This window comes from Alexandromys fortis, unplaced genomic scaffold (assembly GCF_014885135.2).
Source record: "Alexandromys fortis isolate MF-2015 unplaced genomic scaffold, M_Fortis_MF-2015_v1.1 scaffold_56, whole genome shotgun sequence".
NCBI classification, from domain to species: domain Eukaryota; kingdom Metazoa; phylum Chordata; class Mammalia; order Rodentia; family Cricetidae; genus Alexandromys; species Alexandromys fortis.
The window spans coordinates 8,575,850-8,593,872 of NW_026067935.1; the positions used below are offsets into that span (position 1 = coordinate 8,575,850).

The 18,023-nt window shown below is 44.8% G+C and overlaps 1 protein-coding gene across 3 annotated transcripts in view; it reads left to right on the forward strand.

Moving 5' to 3' along the window:
• The window catches only part of Tbccd1 (TBCC domain containing 1), a 50,598-nt gene extending 33,510 nt beyond the window's left edge, over window positions 1-17,088 (forward strand). For all 3 annotated transcript variants that reach the window (XM_050146499.1, XM_050146500.1, XM_050146498.1), the window contains exons 4-8: window positions 5,669-6,035; window positions 8,435-8,621; window positions 8,731-9,228; window positions 11,212-11,360; window positions 16,442-17,088. In XM_050146499.1, the coding sequence (XP_050002456.1) occupies window positions 5,669-6,035; window positions 8,435-8,621; window positions 8,731-9,228; window positions 11,212-11,341 (1,182 nt within the window). In that variant the 3' untranslated portion in view covers window positions 11,342-11,360; window positions 16,442-17,088. The remainder of the gene's footprint in view (window positions 1-5,668; window positions 6,036-8,434; window positions 8,622-8,730; window positions 9,229-11,211; window positions 11,361-16,441) is intronic.
• The last annotated feature ends 935 nt before the right edge of the window (window positions 17,089-18,023 follow it).

The following is an 18,023-nucleotide window of genomic DNA, read 5'->3' on the forward strand; positions in this document are numbered from 1 at the left end:
CATTTCAAGTTTGCTTCTTAATTTCTCTGTTTGTTTGTTTTGAGATAGGGTTTCTCCTTGTAGTCCCATCTGGCCTAGAACTTGCTTTGCAGACCAGGCTGGCCTGTAACTCAGCAAGATCTACTGGCTCTCCTCAAGTCCTGGGATTAAAGGTGTGACCACTATGCCTGGCCCTTGTTCTAGTGATTTGGAAATTTCCAGTAGTCTGCAGGTCCATGCTCCCACCAACCATGTGCAAGAAAGAGTATACTTTCTGCCACACTCACACCAGCCGTGTGTAAGAAAGAGCACTATCTACCACACTCACACCAGCCGTGTGTAAGAAAGAGCTCTCTCTGCCACACTCACACCAGCCGTGTGTAAGAAAGAACACTCTCAGCCACACTCACACCAGCCATGTGTAAGAAAGAGCTCTCTCTGCCACACTCACACCAGCCGTGTGTAAGAAAGAACACTCTCAGCCACACTCACACCAACCGTGTGTAAGAAAGAGCTCTCTGCCACACTCACACCAGCCGTGTGTAAGAAAGAGCACTCTGCCACACTCACACCAGCATCTGTTCTCATCTGTGCCCTTCTGACTGCTGAGAGAGATCTTAGTGGAGTTCTCGTCTGCCTTTCCCTTAGGACTAAGCGTCTTGAGCATGTTTTGAAGCCTCCTAGCCATTTTCACATCTCCTTGGAACTGTTTTGTCAAATCCCGTTGCCCAGTCTTTTTGTTGTTATTCTCATTCTCTCTCTCTCTCTCTCTCTCTCTCTCTGTGTGTGTGTGTGTGTGTGTAACAGCCATGGCTATCCTGGAACTCAATTTGTAGACCAGGCTGGCCTTGAACTCATAGAGAGCCCCCTGCCTCTGCTGGGACTAAAGAACCACTTGGACCACTACCCAGCTATAGGGTTTTTTTTGTTTTGTTTGCTTTTTTTTTTTTTTTTTTGAGACAGGGTTTCACTAGCTTTGGAGGCTGGCCTCAAACTCACAGAGAGAGGCCTACCTCTGCCTCCCAAATGCTGGGATCAAAGGTGTGTGTCACCACCACCCAGCAGGTCTTTTTTTTAATGGAACCATGTTGTTAAGATTTCATAGATACAGCTTCTCTGTCGTAATATCTTATAGCAGATATTTTGGTCCTCTGCATTACAGTTGTTCTATCATTTGCCACAATTAAAACCTACAAACCACAACAGTGACTGGCCTGGCCGGGTATCTCCAACAGTGCTATAGTGGCACTTAAATCTTGGAGGTAACCAACAACTGCCTAATCAGATCTGAGGGAAAGGATTCTTGCTTAGTGCTGCAAACCCAGCCAAATAACTTCCTATGGCTGGAGAAGGCATGGATGTTAGAGGAGAACCTACTGCTGCCACTATGCTAAATCAGTGTAGTTTAGCTGTGTTCTGAACACTAGTCTTTATGTTCACAGATAAGAGTATCTCTCATTCCTCATCAAAGCAGCTTCTTTTGTTCAGCAAATGCAGGCAATGGCAGAGTTTCATTAGTGGTCAAAATACCGGGAATAAGTGGTTGTGGAGTACCCAGCCCCAAATGGTAGGCGCATCGTCCATTTTCCTGCTGCCCAGACCCGAAATAAACATAAAGAAACTATATTAATTGCAATACTGTTTGGCCAGTAGCTTAAGCGTATTTCTAGCTGGCTCTTCTTAAAGTAACCCATTTCTATTAATCTGTGTGTTGCCATGTGGTTGTGGCCTACCGGTAAGGTTCAGTCCAGTGTCCAGCATCTGGCTCCTGTGGTGGCTACATGGATTCTCCCTAACTCCACCTTCTTTCCTCCTCTATCTGCTTGAAATTCTGACCTTGCTCTATTCTGCTAAGCCACTGGCCAAAACAACTTTATTCATTAACCAATTAAAGCAACATGTAGACAAAAGGACTTCTCACCAGTACATCAACAGCATAGTCCTACACCTAAGGCTCAAGGAACATGGAGAAATGGACTCTCAGTAGAGTAGCTTATTCACTGCTACTCCTTTGACTTTGTTGAAACAGCATCTCATTATATTAAAAAAAAAAAAGTTGACCCCAAACTCCAGGGTATATGTGATCTTCTAGCCTGAGTGTCCTAAGAAATTGAAATGACAGCCTGTGCTTCCATGCCTGACTTTCATTGGTCTGATTTGAAATGAAGACCTAGACCCCTTAGATTGAAGAATTGACTAGTGTGAGTTCTTATGTGGCACTGGGGCCTATTAGAGTGACCTGCAGATTAGAAAGTCTTAAAGCACAGACCTCTCCTTATCTGAGGAACAGGTGTGTGGTGAGACCGTGGCCTCTGAAAGAGGAACATATGGCTTTCCAGTTCCTGCGTTGTAATAAGCTCGGATTCTGCTTTATGAGTGTGTATCCCTGTAGTACAATCTACACTTGTTATTTCCCATAGCCTGGGGGAAGCTACGCCTGCCCCCATGAACACTCTCTAGTTCTAGCCATACCTAGTAGCTGCCGCTCTCACTGATTTGGTCCCAGAAGAGCACTTTACATCCTGCTTCCTCTGCTCTTACCCAGACTTCTTGTTCTTGCTTGACTCCATCATTAGATCGTAGCCGGTCACCCTGCGTTTAGTCTACAGTCAGACCCTACTTTGCTGGGCTGTGTAAAGTACAGGTGGGTTTTTTTGTTTGTTTAAACTCTGTCAATGATTCCTTATTATCATGGTCATTTTTATATTGCTTGCCATGGGTATAACAAGAATGAGAAATGTCGATTGGATCTTAAAATTGCTCTTCCTTGATCTGTTTTCACTGCAATCCAAATGAGTGTTTGAGAGTTTATTTAAAAGGAAAAATACATTGAACAGCTGTAGGAGTTTAGCATCCTTAGCCATCAGGGAAATGCAAATCAAAATGACTCTGAGATTCCATCTTACATCTGTCAAAATGGCTAAGATGTTAACACTAATGGCAGCTTATGCTGGGCAGGATGTGGAGTAAGGGGAACACTCCACCATTGCTGGTGGGAGTGCAAACTTGTACAACCACTATGGAATCAATCTACTTCAGACCCAGCTATACCAATTTTGGACATATGCCCAAACGATGCTCACTCATAGGACTCTTGCTCAACTGCGTACATGGCAACATTATTCGTAATGGTCAGAAACTGGAAACAACCTAGACATCAGTCAACCAAAGAATGGATAAAGAAAATGTGGAGTACATTTACACAATGGAGTACTACTCAGCTGTTAAAAAACAGTGACATCAGGAATACTAAAGACAAATGGATGGAACTAGAAAAAAAATCATCCTGAATGAGGTAACCCAGACCCAGAAAGACAAACATGCATAGTGTGTACTCACTCATACATGGATATTAGCAGTAAAGTAAAGGACAACTGTGCTACAATCCATAGTCTCAGAGAGAGCAAGTAACAAGGGGGGCCCACAGAGGGATGCATGGATTTCCCTGGGAAGAGGAAATAGAAGAGATCTCCTGGGTAAACTAGGGGTGGGTGGGGATGGGAACATGAGGGATCAGATTGGGGGCAGGATAGAGGGGGGAGAGTAATAAAAGAGATGTCTTGATGGGGGGGTGCATTTTGGGGTCAGGTGGAAACCTAGTGCAAGGGAAACTCCCACAAATCTACAAGGATGACCCCAGCTAAGACTCCTAGAAAGAATGGATAGATAGCTTGAACTGGTCTTCTCCCATAATCAGATTGAAACTACCCTAAATGTCATCAGAAAGCCTTCATCCAGTAACTGATGGAAGCAGATGCAGCGATCCATAGCCAAGCACTGGGCTGAGCTCTTGAAGTTCAGTTGAAGAGAGGGAGGAAGGATTTTATGGGCCAGGGGACATCAAGGTCATCATAAGGGAATCCAGGAACAACTAACCTGGGCTCATAGGAGCTCACAGATACTAGACCCACAGCCAGGGAGCCTGCATAGGACCGACTAGGCCCTCTACATATGTGTGACAGTTGTATAGCTTGCTCTACTTGTAGGACTCCTAGCTGTGGGAGTGGGGCCTGTCCCTGATGCTCTGGCAGTCTTTTGGGAACCTGTTCCTCATACTGGGTTGTCTTACCAAGCCTTAATATGGGGGAAAGTGCTTAGTCTTTACCGCAACTTGATATACCATGCTTTGTTGTCATCCATGGGAGGCCTGTCCCTTTCTGAACAGAAACAGGAATAGATTAGGGGGCCAGAGGGGAGGAGGGGGGAGGGAATAGAGGGAGAAGAGAGAAGGGAAACTGAGGTCGGAATGTAAAATAAGTGAATAAATTTAATAAAAAATAATAAAATTTTAAAAAAGAAAAAAATTAAAAGAAAAAATATATTGATTAAATGTCTCTGACATGGCAGCTATAGTCCACGTGTTTTAGTAGCTGACGACCGAGGCCTACTGTGATTGGTCCTGCCTGCTGTTTTAGTTTCTGTTCCCAGTATGCTTCCTGTACCCCACCCAGAACTTATTTTTCTGACAGAGCTGAGGTCTTTGCTGTTTCTGTAACTTGAATGTCTTTTTTCATAGTTGCTCACTTCACCTCCAGCATCCATCAAGAATTTACTCAGAGAGCACTCCGCCGTGATGTTTTCCCCTCAGATGAGGGAGTTCTCTTGTTGAAATAAGAGCGGCGGGGCTGCGTCCCCAACACCCCGGCTGCTTGGCTAGCTTATGCCCGAAATAACAACACACAAACTGTATTCATTTAAGAACTGCTTGGCCCATGAACTCTAGCCCTTACAGGCTAATTCTCGCACCTGGACTAGCCCATTTCTAATGATGTGTGTAAGCACCCCAAGGTGCGTTTACCGGGAAGATTCTAGCCTATGTCCATTCTGGGTTGGAGTTGCCTGGGAGAGCTGAGCATGGCATATCTGCTCCAGAGAGCAGAGCTGTCGGGTCTGTCCGGGAGCAGAGCAGAGTCTGACCTCACTTCCTCTTCTGCCCAGAATGCTATTCTGTTTACTCCTCCCATCTATGTTCTAAGCTATGAGGCCAAGCAGTTGGTTTATTATAATTAACCAATGACCTTCCTCCATCATTCTCTGAGCTTGTAGAATGCCTTACAGATCTCTGTGCAGCTCTTACGCGGGGTCTCCTGTATCTCTGTTGTCTTCTCACCATGCGCTCCTGAGTTCCTCGAGGATAGAGCTGTCTTACTCAGTCCAGACCAGCCAGAGGTTCCAGACAAATATGTCCCCCATAGATGAGGCAAATAGCAGGGGCGCAGAGCGCAAGCCTTCTTCCCAAGGTGGCATTTCTGTTAAATCTATGCGCCGCAAAGCTGTGACTGCAAACCAAGAGACCCAGAGCTTTTTGGAGTGAGTGACTACCATACTTTCTTTCATGTTTAATCAGATGGCAGCCAAACACGTGTACTAAAACTGTTGTATGAAATTACCTTTGGGCTGTGTGTAAGGTGTGAGGATTTGGTCTCATCCTCGGATAAAAATGTCAGTTTTACGAAATCTGAAAAAATTCAAAACAGTTCTGTTCTCAACATATTTGATAAGGCGTGTTGAATCTTTAGTGCTTTTTGAGTTGGTTTACAAATACGTTATACACAAGGTCACTTTTACATAGCTACCTACATTCTTTGAGAGAATGAGACGGCATGTAAACACAGTATAATTGAAATATGAAGCTTTATCTTACAGAATATCTTCATTCTGTTGAGCTGGTCTTCTTTGTTTATTTTAGAACTGGAATGACTACAGTCACCAGGCTTTCGTCTGCGACCATCTGTCGGATCTCCTCGAGCTGCTTCTCGACCCAGGACAACTGAGTGCGTCCTTCCACTCAACCCACAGTAGTGTGCTCTCTCGAGAAGCCATCCTGGCACTCAGCTTCCTCATCGAAGGCACCGTGAGCAGAACCAGGAAGGTGTACCCCCTTCATGAACTTGCCCTCTGGCAACCGCTGCACGCGGACAGTGGCTTCTCAAAGGTCTCCAAGACGTTCTCTCTCTATAAGCTGGAAGCCTGGTTGAGAGCCTCTTTGACTACAAATCCATTTGGTCCATCTGCTTGCCTCAAATCTGGGAAGAGATTGGCTTGGGCTCACCAAGGTATTTTTTTAAAATACATTTTACCTAATATTAAATTGGCCAACTAGGACACCTACTGTTTCCTGGTATATTAATGATCAGATGTCTGCTAGCCTGTGCAGTCACATATGCCTGTAATCTAGCATTTGGAAGATAGGGCAGAAGAATCACAAACACAAGGCTACAAGTGGGCTCCATGATGAGACCCTGTCTCTGCAATGCATGCATGTGGTACACAGCATGTATGCAGGCCAAATGCCTGTACACATATGATAAAAGTACAGGGAAAAAACCTTAAGTACGTAAATAAAAAATAGCCCAGTATAAGAGCAGACCCATCTTCTGTATGTGACTTGCATGGTAGACAGGACCCCCAGAGTTGACTTGGGCTTTTCGTTATGGTTCACATTACTATAGTTTGTCCTCCATTGATTCTTCCCTTTGCTGCCAGGTTCTTATTTGCTTGAAGCTTTTTTGATTTTCTATTTAGCAGCAGAATTTGGCCGACCAGTAGACATCACATCAGACTTTAGAGATGAGGGTCTTTTAGCTACATAGGTACAGGCACAGAATATATTTCTAAAGTAGAAATTGTGTGAACAACAGCAAGAGTCCGGCGTTTGCTTTGTCATTGTCTATCCCTGGTCATCCCTCATGGCTAACAGGTTCTAATGTTGTGGGCTCTTGAGAAGAACCAGGAAAACATGTCTGCAGATGTCTGTGCTACTGAGCTAGGTGACAGGCCAAGTTGTTGAGGGAAAAAAATAGTAAACTATGTTTCCACAGTCTCAGAGTTACAAAGATAGGCATACAAATAGCTTCCGTATATATGTTTAAAATACATTAGCCCAACATGATGGCACACGCCTTTAATCCCAGTGCTCAGGAGGCAGAGGCAGGTAGATCTCTGTGAGTTCAAGGCCAACAAAAAGTATATTAAAATGTTAACAGAGGTGGTAAGACAAACTATTTTTTAAACTTTGTAATGCTGTTTTTCTATACAACCATATATCATGTTCAATTAAAAGCTGTCTTTTTTAAAAAATAATTTTATCAGGGCTGGAGAGATGGCTCAGCGGTTAAGAGCATTGCCTGCTCTTCCAAAGGTCCTGAGTTCAATTCCCGGCAACCACATGGTGGTTCACAACCATCTGTAAAGAGGTCTGGTGCCCTCTTCTGGCCTGCAGGCATACACACAGACAGAATATTGTATACATAATAAATAAATAAATAAATAAAATATTTAAAAAAAATAATAATTTTATCATATTTATGTATCCTTTCCACACTGGCTCAGTACAGGTTGACTTCATAGTTTGTGGGAAGTGCAGGCAGAGAGAAGCAAGTGTTGGACTGATGTGTTAGAAGGGACCCTGTGAGGGGAAGATGTGCTCTTGAGTAGTAATGAAATTGGGGTAAAGACGAACTCAGGTAGAATTTATGGAATGATGCTCTTAGTAAGTGGAGAGGGCTGCGGAACTGATGTTATGGCGATTTGAGAAGTCCATTACAATTGGGAGGGCACAGTGAGGCTTGGAGGGAGAGCTGCTGGGATCTGTCAGTAGTTCAGGACCTTAGGCACATTACTTAACCTGAAAGGTAAACAAGAGAGTACATCTTAGCTCTATCTGAAATATTAAATGTATTAGTGTGAGGACCTGACTTTGCAAACTGTTTTAAAGAAGGGACCATTAGAGCAGGGCCCAATCTCAGCTCCAGAAGTGTTCTGTGATGGCAGAATTTGGATGGATACCCTGAAAATAGTCAATTAAGGAACTAGGGTGCAGGGCCATAAAATTTAACGAGGTCAAGACGACAGGACATGAACTCCCCTGATTACAGCGGTTCCCTTTAAAAGTTCTGTCCTCGCAGGGCTCCCTGCCACACACTTTCTGCACCCACCATGCAGGGATGCTGGAAAGGTATTGGTCCAAACTTAAGTTTGAGTATTAAAAACTCTCATGTAATTTGCATCAGAAATCTGGCTCCGTGAATTCATTTGGGGACCAGAAACTGGGCATAACAATAGGTTTCTATTTTTCATAATAATTTTGAAAGATTGCATATATACAGAAAAGAACAATCAACAGTATTTTGTCATTAACTCTTTTTTCCCTTTTTTTTATTATTTATTTATAATGTATACAGTATTCTAGCTGCATGTTTTGCCTGAACACCAGAAGAGGGCACCCGATATCACTACAGAGGGTTGTGAGCCACCATGTGGTTGCTGGGGATTGAACTCAGGACCTCTGGACGAACAGTCAATGCTCTTCACCTCTGAGCCATCTCTCCAGCCCCTAACTCTGAAATATTATATATATTTTCTTCACATGTATTTGAGTTTAGGCATGGGTAAAAAAATGTTTTTGTTTGTTTGTTTTGCAACTATCTTATTATTTGTGTGTTTCCTTAAATAGTGGAAGGTACGACGAAAAGAGCAAAGGTTGCTTGCAATACTCACGTGTCCCCTCCACTGCACCGCATGGTGGTGATGAGCCAGGTTTACAAGCAGACACTGGCCAAGAGCTCAGACACTCTAGTGGGAGCTCACGTCAGGGTTCATCGCTGCAATGAGTCTTTCATATATCTGCTCTCCCCCTTGCGGTAAGCATTTTGATATTTTCTTTTGGGGAGGATTCTTTTTTTTTTTAAGTCAGAATTTTATTCTAGGTAATTAATTCAGAAGAATTTAACTCATTTAAAAATTTTTCAGGTCCGTGACAATTGAAAAATGCAGAAATAGCACCTTCGTGTTGGGTCCCGTGGAGACAGCTCTTCACCTACATGACTGTGAGAACGTGGAAGTCATTGCTGTTTGCCACCGACTGTCCATCTCTTCCACAGCAGGCTGCACCTTTCATGTCCTGACGCCTTCACGCCCACTTATTCTCTCTGGGAACCAAAGAGCGACTTTTGCCCCGTTTCATACCCATTACCCAATGCTGGAGGACCACATGGCCAGGACAGGCCTCGCTACGGTACCCAACTATTGGGATAACCCAATGGTTTTGTGCAGAGAAAGCAGTGACACGAGCGTCTTCCAGCTCCTGCCGCCGTGTGAGTTCTACGTCTTTATTATTCCCTTTGAGATGGAAGGGGACACAGCAGAGATACCCGGGGGTCTCCCCGCTGCCTACCAGAAAGCACTGGCTCAAAGGGAGGAGAAGATACAGATCTGGCAGAAAACTGTGAAGGAGGCTCGTCTGACGAAGTAAGTGTTTTCTAGAGTCAGTGTTGCTGTTCATGGAAAACTTGATGGGAAGACAGATTAATCTGGATGCTTTATAGTGTCCAGCCACACTGATTAAATGGCGCGTGCATCCTTTCTCAGGGCCTGAACCAGGGTAGTATCTAGGTGCTGTGTAACTGGAGGACGGGAACGGGCGGGTTAGTATTCTAGGTGCTGTGTAACTGGAGGACGGGAACGGGCGGGTTAGTATTCTAGGTGCTGTGTTACAGGAGGACGGGAACGGGTGGGTTAGTATTCTAGGTGCTGTGTAACTGGAGGACGGGAACGGGCAGGTAGTATTCTAGGTGCTGTGTAACTGGAGGACGGGAACGGGCGGGTTAGTATCTAGGTGCTGTGTTACTGGAGGATGGGAACAAGCCAGGTATTAGGCTCCCTTTCTTAAAGACGTTGAAATTGCTCTGTGGCACAATCCTGTAATCCCAGCACCTAAAAGGCTTGAGGCAGGAGGATCACAAATTCATAGTTAATGGGAGCTGCATGATAAGACTCCTCCTCACAATAAAAATAAGCTTATGTTTATTTGGCAGAGGTAAGACTTACATGAATTGAAGCAGTCTTGTCTAGAAGGTGGGACATGATTCAGCCTTAAATGACTTAGCTATTGGCATACTCTAACACATGGACTATTCTGGTGGCTTCTTGACTGCACTGCACTCGGCACCAGAATCCCCCAAGAACCTTATTTAAAAATAGAGATTTTCATGGTTCCCACCACACCAAAGACTTAAACTCACATTCTTGAATGGCGTCTTTCCAAGGCTGACCATGGTTTGTTGCTAGTTCTTGTCAGTTTTCATTCGTCTGTGCTAAAGTGGGAGAGTGGTTTTTGTTTTTTTAAGGCTAAATTTGCAGTATAAAATACTGTGTTTTATCCTACTTAGGGGCACTGAAATAACTTATTTTTTAATTGCATTCACAGGATAACAGATATGGCTGTAGATACTATGTTATGCCTAATTTTTTTATTCAGGGGATATTGGTCTTTGAACTCCAGAAGCCAGGGACATGGCATGCAGTTACAGAGTCAGAAGACACCAGTGTGAACACTTAAGGGAGGCATATCAGGATGTAGAATTTGTAACGGGTCCTAAGAATGAGATGTGTGCATGTGGCGAAGGCTAGTCTTGAGTGTCTCTGAAGTACTCAAGGAGGAGCAGATGTCTGAAAGGTAGAAGCTAAAGTGGGATCCTGGGTGCCATACAGTGGCCCTTAAACTTGCTAAGTGAACTGAGTCAGGCTAGGTCGCATTTGATAACCAGGCCTGACTGCTGCTCTTGGTGTCCTGATGAAGCTGTGGATTTGTGTCCTGCAGAAATACAGCACAGCCAGGCTGATGTGCCAGCTGTCCCAGCTGTGGGGCTACTCTTCTCTTTCCTACCTACATCAGGCTGTCACATTAGGGCCTTTATTGTTTTTATTTCTGTGTCTGGTAGTTCATTCCACACAGTCATTTTGCTTCCTCCACTGTTTCATGTAGACTTCTGTTCAAGTGTATATTGGAGAAACATCCTCTGTCAACCCTTTTTCTACAATAGCACTCCCAGTAACACTGTATTGTCACCTCATGCTCCACTGTTGTCCAACAAATCGTTTTCTTATAAGTTCCTAACTTTGTGTTATATATTTATCTTGCTTCTTCCCCATATTCCCTACAAGGGTTCACAGTTGACAGGGACACATACACAGAGATCACAGTGTGCCAACCTGGGCAATAGACCAGTCTCTTTTCTTCATGCATTTATTCCCGTCAGTCAGAACACTGTCTCATTCATTCTGTCTTTAGTAAGACTGTGACAGCAAACAAACCTTGAAATGTTGTCTGTCATTGTGCTCTGAACAGTGAGAACTGAGGGGTAACTAGAAATAGTCTTTGAGTGGTGCTGCGGGAGTAGATCTGTTGGGGTTTGCCTTCTCAAATGCTTTTGCTCTCAATCACAACTTCAGGGAACAGAGGAAGCAGTTCCAGGTCCTTGTGGAGAACAAGTTCTATGAATGGTTGATTAATACGGGACATCGGCAACAGCTGGACAGCCTCGTTCCACACACAGCAGCCTCCAAACAAGTGCCTGGATAGGACCCGCATGGAGCCACTGGTAAGCATTTAGAGCACGGAGCACTTAAGGAACTCTTGGGAATTCTTCCATCGCATACGAAACAGAAGAGAAAGTGCATTAGATAATGCTCTCCTTGCCAGTGTTCTCTTCTTCCCCACCACGTCTAGATACATACCCACTTATTTTTTTAAGAGAAAGCTAAAATATTCAAGAGGTACCTAGAGAAATCTGGGCAAATATCACGGCCAAGTTTTATCTTTTGTTTTTGAGGCAGGGTTTCTCTATAGCTTTGGAGCCTGTCCTGGAACTAGCTCTGTAGACCAGGCTGGTCTCAAACTCACAGAGATCCGCATACCTCTGCCTCCCAAGTGCTGGGATTAAAAAGTATGCCACCGCCGTTTTTGTTGTTGTTGTTTTTGCAATTTTTGTAGCACCAAAAATATTTTTTCCATTAATGACATTCTTTTTCTTTTTGTTTTTAATATTTTTTATAAGTACAGGTATGTGTTTATCTCTGTGTGTGGTTGAGTGAGCTGCCCAGAGAAGGTAAAGGTGTCAGATCCCATGGGGCTGTGAGCTGACTGCCGTTGCTTTGGAGGTTGCACTCAGGCCCTCTGGGAAAGCAGTGGATGCTCTTAGCTGCTGAGCTCTCTCTCCCAGCCCAGGCATTAAGTTCTATTCCTCCTCTCTAATATAGCTTTTCCCTATCGCCACAAACTATTTAATAAAACACGTCTTTAATAATCACACATAGAACATTATTAATAGCTTAGTTTAATTCATCCAAATAAATATTTTATTACTGAACACTGAAAGAAAGTCGTAAATTAAATATGCAGATGAGACTATAGATAGAAATAAATTTATTGAGAATTACTTACTCCAAATGCTGTTTTTTCAGTATTTTTAAAGTTTTTTAAACTTTTTATTTTTTCTTTGTGTCTCAATCCCATTCATTTTCTCATCCCTTTGCATCTGCCCTCTGCCCATGCAACGTCCCCCAAAATAAAATTTAAGAGAAAAAAACAAAAAGAAAACAGGAAAACTCTTGTCATGGAAGCCGTAGTGTGGCCCAGTGAGTCACACAGTTTGCCCTTTTGCCCATTCATCTTTACTTGCACGTGTTCATTGCAGACTCATTGGTTTGGTTCGAGGCCTCTGGTTTCTGCTACACTATCGATGCTGGGCCCTCACTGGGACTCCTCTTGGTTTCCCTTCTGTTTCCCTGTGTTGTGGGAATCCTGCAGCTTTGGGGCTGCAGGACTGGTCCCTTCGTGTGCTCCAGCAGGTCTCAGATGGGGTGGACATTGAGGTGGGCCAACTCATACCCTGGTTCTGAGCCTGGCTAGTGGCAGGGTTGGTCAGCCAGCCAGCCATTCTCCCCACCAGGGTGAGCTCTCCAGCATTGCCTCCAGCTAGTTCACCCCTTGCAGCAATGAGCTGCATTATGCCCTCAGGCTTGGCTCTCCCACACCTGGACCTTCAGGGCCAGCTCTACTGGGTTGTCCAGGTGAGGTCAGGGGCCACTCTCCCGAGAGCTGCAAGTGGTGAGGGACAGGGACAGCTCTCCTACTCATACTGGGCCAACTCTACCACCCATCACGAGAGGTGGTGAGGGGGCATCTCTCCCCTGCCCACACCACCATATGTCAGATGAGGGTGGGGGCACAGATCTCCTAAGCTCACATTCTTGGCGCCAGTTCAGCTGTACCCATGTTAATAGGATCAGCACTGCTGTGCTGCCCAGGCAAGGTGCAGGGCCCACCTTCCCGAGTGCTGCAGCTTGGTGGGTGAGATGGGGTGTGGCCAGCTAGTCTACTCTCACACGCTGAGGGCCCGCTCACCTGAAACTCCACCAACAGGGTCAGCTCCACTGTGCTGCCCAGCGGGGAGCAGGCTCCACTTTCCGAGTGCTCCAGCTAGTAAGGGGGAGGGTCAGCACCCTCACCTGTTGCAGGTGATGAGGGGCAAGGGGTAAGGGGGGACATCTCTCCCCCACCTATGCTGCTGGTGAGGGGCAAGACCAGTTCTGCCTAGTGTTGCAGGAAGTGAGGGACAGGGACAACTCTGTACACTCCTGTCCTCTCAGCTTTTGGTGTTATCTGGAGCCATGAACATCAACAGAGACTATGGCTACCCAGGCCCAGGATCACCATGGCCCTGGATGGCAATGAAGCCACTTCCCTTAGCCCACTCCACTCCTCATCTCTTTTCACCTCTTTAGATATATATGCCTCTGTCCACAGGACATGAACCATTCTGTCTCCCTCTCCCATACCACACCACACATTCCCTCACCCTACTCTGGTTCCTCCTTGGAGGCCAGGGTGGCCGTCCCAGGCCTGCATGTGGGTCTCTGTGTCCCACTCAGTCCATCACGGTGCTGGGCAGGACCATGCTTCCTCACACAGACAGATCGTGAGAGTTCCCAAAGGCAGCGGGCAGGTTCCAGCAGAGGCGTTGCTGGAGTCTTCTTGTGGTAGGAAGCCCAGGCTGTGTCTGGTTGAGTCCCGCCTACCCCAGCTGCATGGCATAGAGTGGAGCTGTTGTTGGAGGCCTCTCGTAGGCCAGGGTTCTTTTTAGATTTTTTTTTTAATTATTATTTTATGTGTGTGAGTGGTTTGTCTTCATATGTGTCTGTGGGCCACATGTGTACCCAGAGAGCAGAAGAGGACATCAGTCTCCTGGGACTGAAGTAACAGTTGTGAGCTACCACGTGGGTGATGGGAATTGCCCCTGGGTCCTCTACAAGAGCAACAAGTGCTCTTAACCGCTCAGCTGCACTCCAGCTGATGGACTATTTTGAACATAGAAGTTAACTTGCTATTTTCAAGCTTTTAAAGACTAAAAGTAGAAAATGGACATAGGCTATAGACCAATTGTTCCTAGGAAAACAGGCAGAAGTGGAAATTCTCACTTCAAAATAAAGAAATGTGGTGGGGAGGTGGATCAGGGGAAAGGGGTCACCAGCTGGTGACTGAATCTGATCCCAGACCCCAGGTAAAGTTAAAGGAAAGAAGTGACTCCACAGAGTTGTCCTCTGCTCTTCACAGGCTCACTGTGGCCTGGATGTGCGTGCACACAAGCACACACCACAAACCCACGCATAATAATAAATGAGGATTTTGTTATCCACCCTCCCTGCTGCTCTGTGGGCAGTGAGTGGTTGCTGGGAGAGGATGTGACTTCCTCCAGTGGCCGAGCTGTTGGTCCGCTGTCTCTGTGCTAGTAAATAACCTGCTCTGCTCCAGAACAAGGCCTCTCCCGCATAGCACAGTGACTAGAGAGTATAAGGGGTGAGACCAGTGTTGGCCGACAATTTAGATAACCATTCCCGTTAGAAATCCGACCAGAAGAGTGGGATTTTCAAACTCACACTGGTTATATACTTACAGAATTTCTGAGAGAGTATAAAAATGTCAACAGCATTTGTCTTTCAGAGATGAAACTAGGGATCCAGCGTAGGAGAAAGCTTATTTTTATAGTTCACATAACAAGAAATTCACCTTCTTGTTTGTTGGGGAGCCTTCTTTTCTTTTTCTTTCTCATTCTTTCGGTAGTACTGAGGATGGAACCTAGGGCCCCGTGTGCTAGGTGATCAATCTACCATTGAGCTGGATCCACAGCTCTCTTTGTACTTGTTTGTGGGCCTAGATCTTGCTAAGATGCTTAAGTTGGCCTTGAACTTCTGTAACCCAAGCATACCTTGAGTTTACAATTCTCTTGTTTTACCTTCCCAAGGAGCTGGAATGATAGGTGTGTGTGCCATCGAGCCTGGCATCTCAGCTTTCTAAAGTGAAGAATTCATTGTTATTTTACTAGTTATGCAACAGCTAGCCTTGAAAAAACAGAATGTTTCAATCCCAGGAACCCCATGGCAAAAGGCCACCACTGACCTCTGCCCTCACTTACCCCAAAAGCCCAGGACATCCTCTAGCACCTAGTGAAAGTGTCCCCTCCCACTAGTGTTCTCCTCCAATGCCTTTAGCACCTCAGCTTCCCTGACCTCCAGGCCCCATCAAGCAAGCACTTACCTTGTCTGTTTGGGACACTGCTGTAAATGGAAGCATCTAGGTTTCTTTAAGCAGTCCAGCTTGTCGGAGTTCCTCCATGCTGCATCAGGAGTGCTCCTTCTTATGGTCCATAGCAGTCATTGAGAGGACACGTGACTGTTCATTGGTGGACTTTGGGATTCTTTCCACTTTGCAACTGCTTCAGATAACATTGCTTCATGTTTACAGCAGGGTTCCATACAGCAGGAACTTCCTTCTATCTCAGAGAGAAGTGGGCTGCACAGACACATGCTTGCCTGTCTAGGGGACTGCAGTTTTCCAAGGCAAAGCTGCAAACAATAATGGCACCTTTCTGAAATGTGTATTCCTTTGTTTTATTCATGACACAGAGTCTTCCTGTGTAGTCCAGGCTGGCTTTGAACTTGTAGCAGTCCTCCTGCCCTGGCATTCCAAGGGCTGGGCTTGTAGGTATGTGCCACCATATCTACCTGTACTACTGAAACATGATTTTGTGGACTGAAGAGATGGCTCAGTGGGTAAGAGCACTTGCTGCTCAGGTTCAATACCCAGTACCTTCAGGACAACCCTTAGCTGTCTGTAGCTCCCTCTTCTGGCCTCCAAGGGCACTGCGTGCGTGTGGGTGCACATACATACATGCAGGCAAAATAAACATGCACATAAAATAAAAGTAAATCTTTAAAAAGGAAACAATTTCACAATTTGTAGTTAATAAATGCTGGGTTGGGGTTGGAAATGTGGAGACTGTACAAGGAAACAGAAACTGTAAGGGGTAGGGATTGGCCTTCCTGTTAGTCTCCAGGTAGAACTGTAGGCATAGGGATTGAATTTTCTGTTCAGTTCCACTCTACCAGATGAGGGTTCATAATAATTTCTTTCTATTATAAAGTAATTAACACCATAGAGGAATACAAAGCTTATTTTATCATAATAAATTGTCATGATCTTCCATATGAGTTTATAAATAAAACTCATTTTATTTTATTATTGTCATGGTCTTCCATATGAGTTTATAAATAAAAGTTTTCATAATTGTATGAAACATGAAAATGAATTTATATACATTACATTCTCTTTGCTCATCTGCAGGGCTCTGGAAAAGTGAGGAAGAATGGAGGATGGTGCCCACTGGAGACTGTATTGGAAAGGGAGTCTTGCTGCCTGCGAGACCTCGGCCTTTTCCCTCTATTTAACGCCTTTGTTGGTTCCTGTTCTGTATGCAGTTAGGTTGGATTTTAGCTTCTGACTTCCATAAAAACATCTTATGTGTAGAAGGTTAGAAGATCCATGCGTGTTGTGCCAAATGGAGCACTGGGCAAGGCAGTCTAAGTGTCTTAAGTGGCTGAGTACAGGCTCACAGGCTAACCTCATGTTTTAGTTTGTATGATGAAAGGGTTTGGTCCTAGCAGTAAAGTTAGCCAGGTGTGGTGGCACATGCCTGACCCCTAGGATTCAGAGACAGAGTCAGGCGGATCTGTGAGTTCCAGGCCAGCCTGGTCTACGTGGTGAGGACCCTGTGTCTTGAAAAACAAAACAAGTTGTCTGGTTCTTTGTAACTATTTAAAAGGAAATTCCTTTTTAATAAAGAGCAACAGTATGGTCAGCTGACGTATAAATATAGCAGAGATAGTTTTATAAAATGGTATTTTGTGCCTTAAAGTATAAAATGCATATAAAATTGTGTAAAATTTTTTATTTTTTGCTTCAAATTTCAATAAACAAACTCTAAAGAGTAATTTTTCCTGTTTGTTAAAAAGATAAGTTTTACTTTTAATTTAATAAAATGTTTTTGTTGTTCTTCTGTTACTGTACCAAAGTTGAGTTTGCCTGGGAATCCTTGTTCTTTAAGACATGAGTGAATGATTCTAGTCACCGACATGGGTATTTAATTAATAGTTACCACCCCCGAGAGCAACTCCTATGGCCCTCCTGTAAGATTAGCTCTCTTAATGCGTGCTAAGTCTTTGAAGCCTTGATAGTTTTTACTTTAACATGAAATTCGAGTAAACAAAGACTGAGCCAACACTGAGCCACTGGGTGGCACTGGTGGGTTCTGCGGGTTATCCGATACTTGGAAGTGCACAGAATTAAGGATGCAGATACACTCTGTGCTTTGTTATTCGCTTCTCCGTGATCCGCATGTCAAGGCCCATTTGCCACGTCTTTGAAGATGTATTGTCGTGGGTGTCCCATTTATAAAGGTTGGACACTTATAGTAGAAAGGCAGAAAGGTGAAATTACTGAAGAAGGCTGCTCTGCCAGGGAAACTGAAGGTTGGCTTGTTTCTCTGAGTTTGTACAAAGTATTCATCCAGTTCCTAAAGTTAGAGGCAGAAACCCGTGTAAAGGCAGAGAGAGCGTGTAGTTCTGGAGTCTTTTTTTTTTTTTATTGAAAGAAAAAGAAAAAAGAAAAAAAAAAAAGAGATTCCCACCTCCTCCCAGCCTCCCATTTCCCTCCCCCTCTTCCCACTCTTCTCCCCCTCCCCCCACTCCTCTCCCCCTCCCTCTCCAGTCCAAAGAGCAGTCAGGGTTCCCTGCCCTGTGGAAAGTCCAAGGACCTTGCCCCTCCATCCAGGTCTAGGAAGGTGAACATCCAAACTGGCTAGGCTCCCACAAAGCCAGAACCTGAAGTAGGATCAAAACCCCGTGCCATTGTCTTTGGCTTCTCAGCA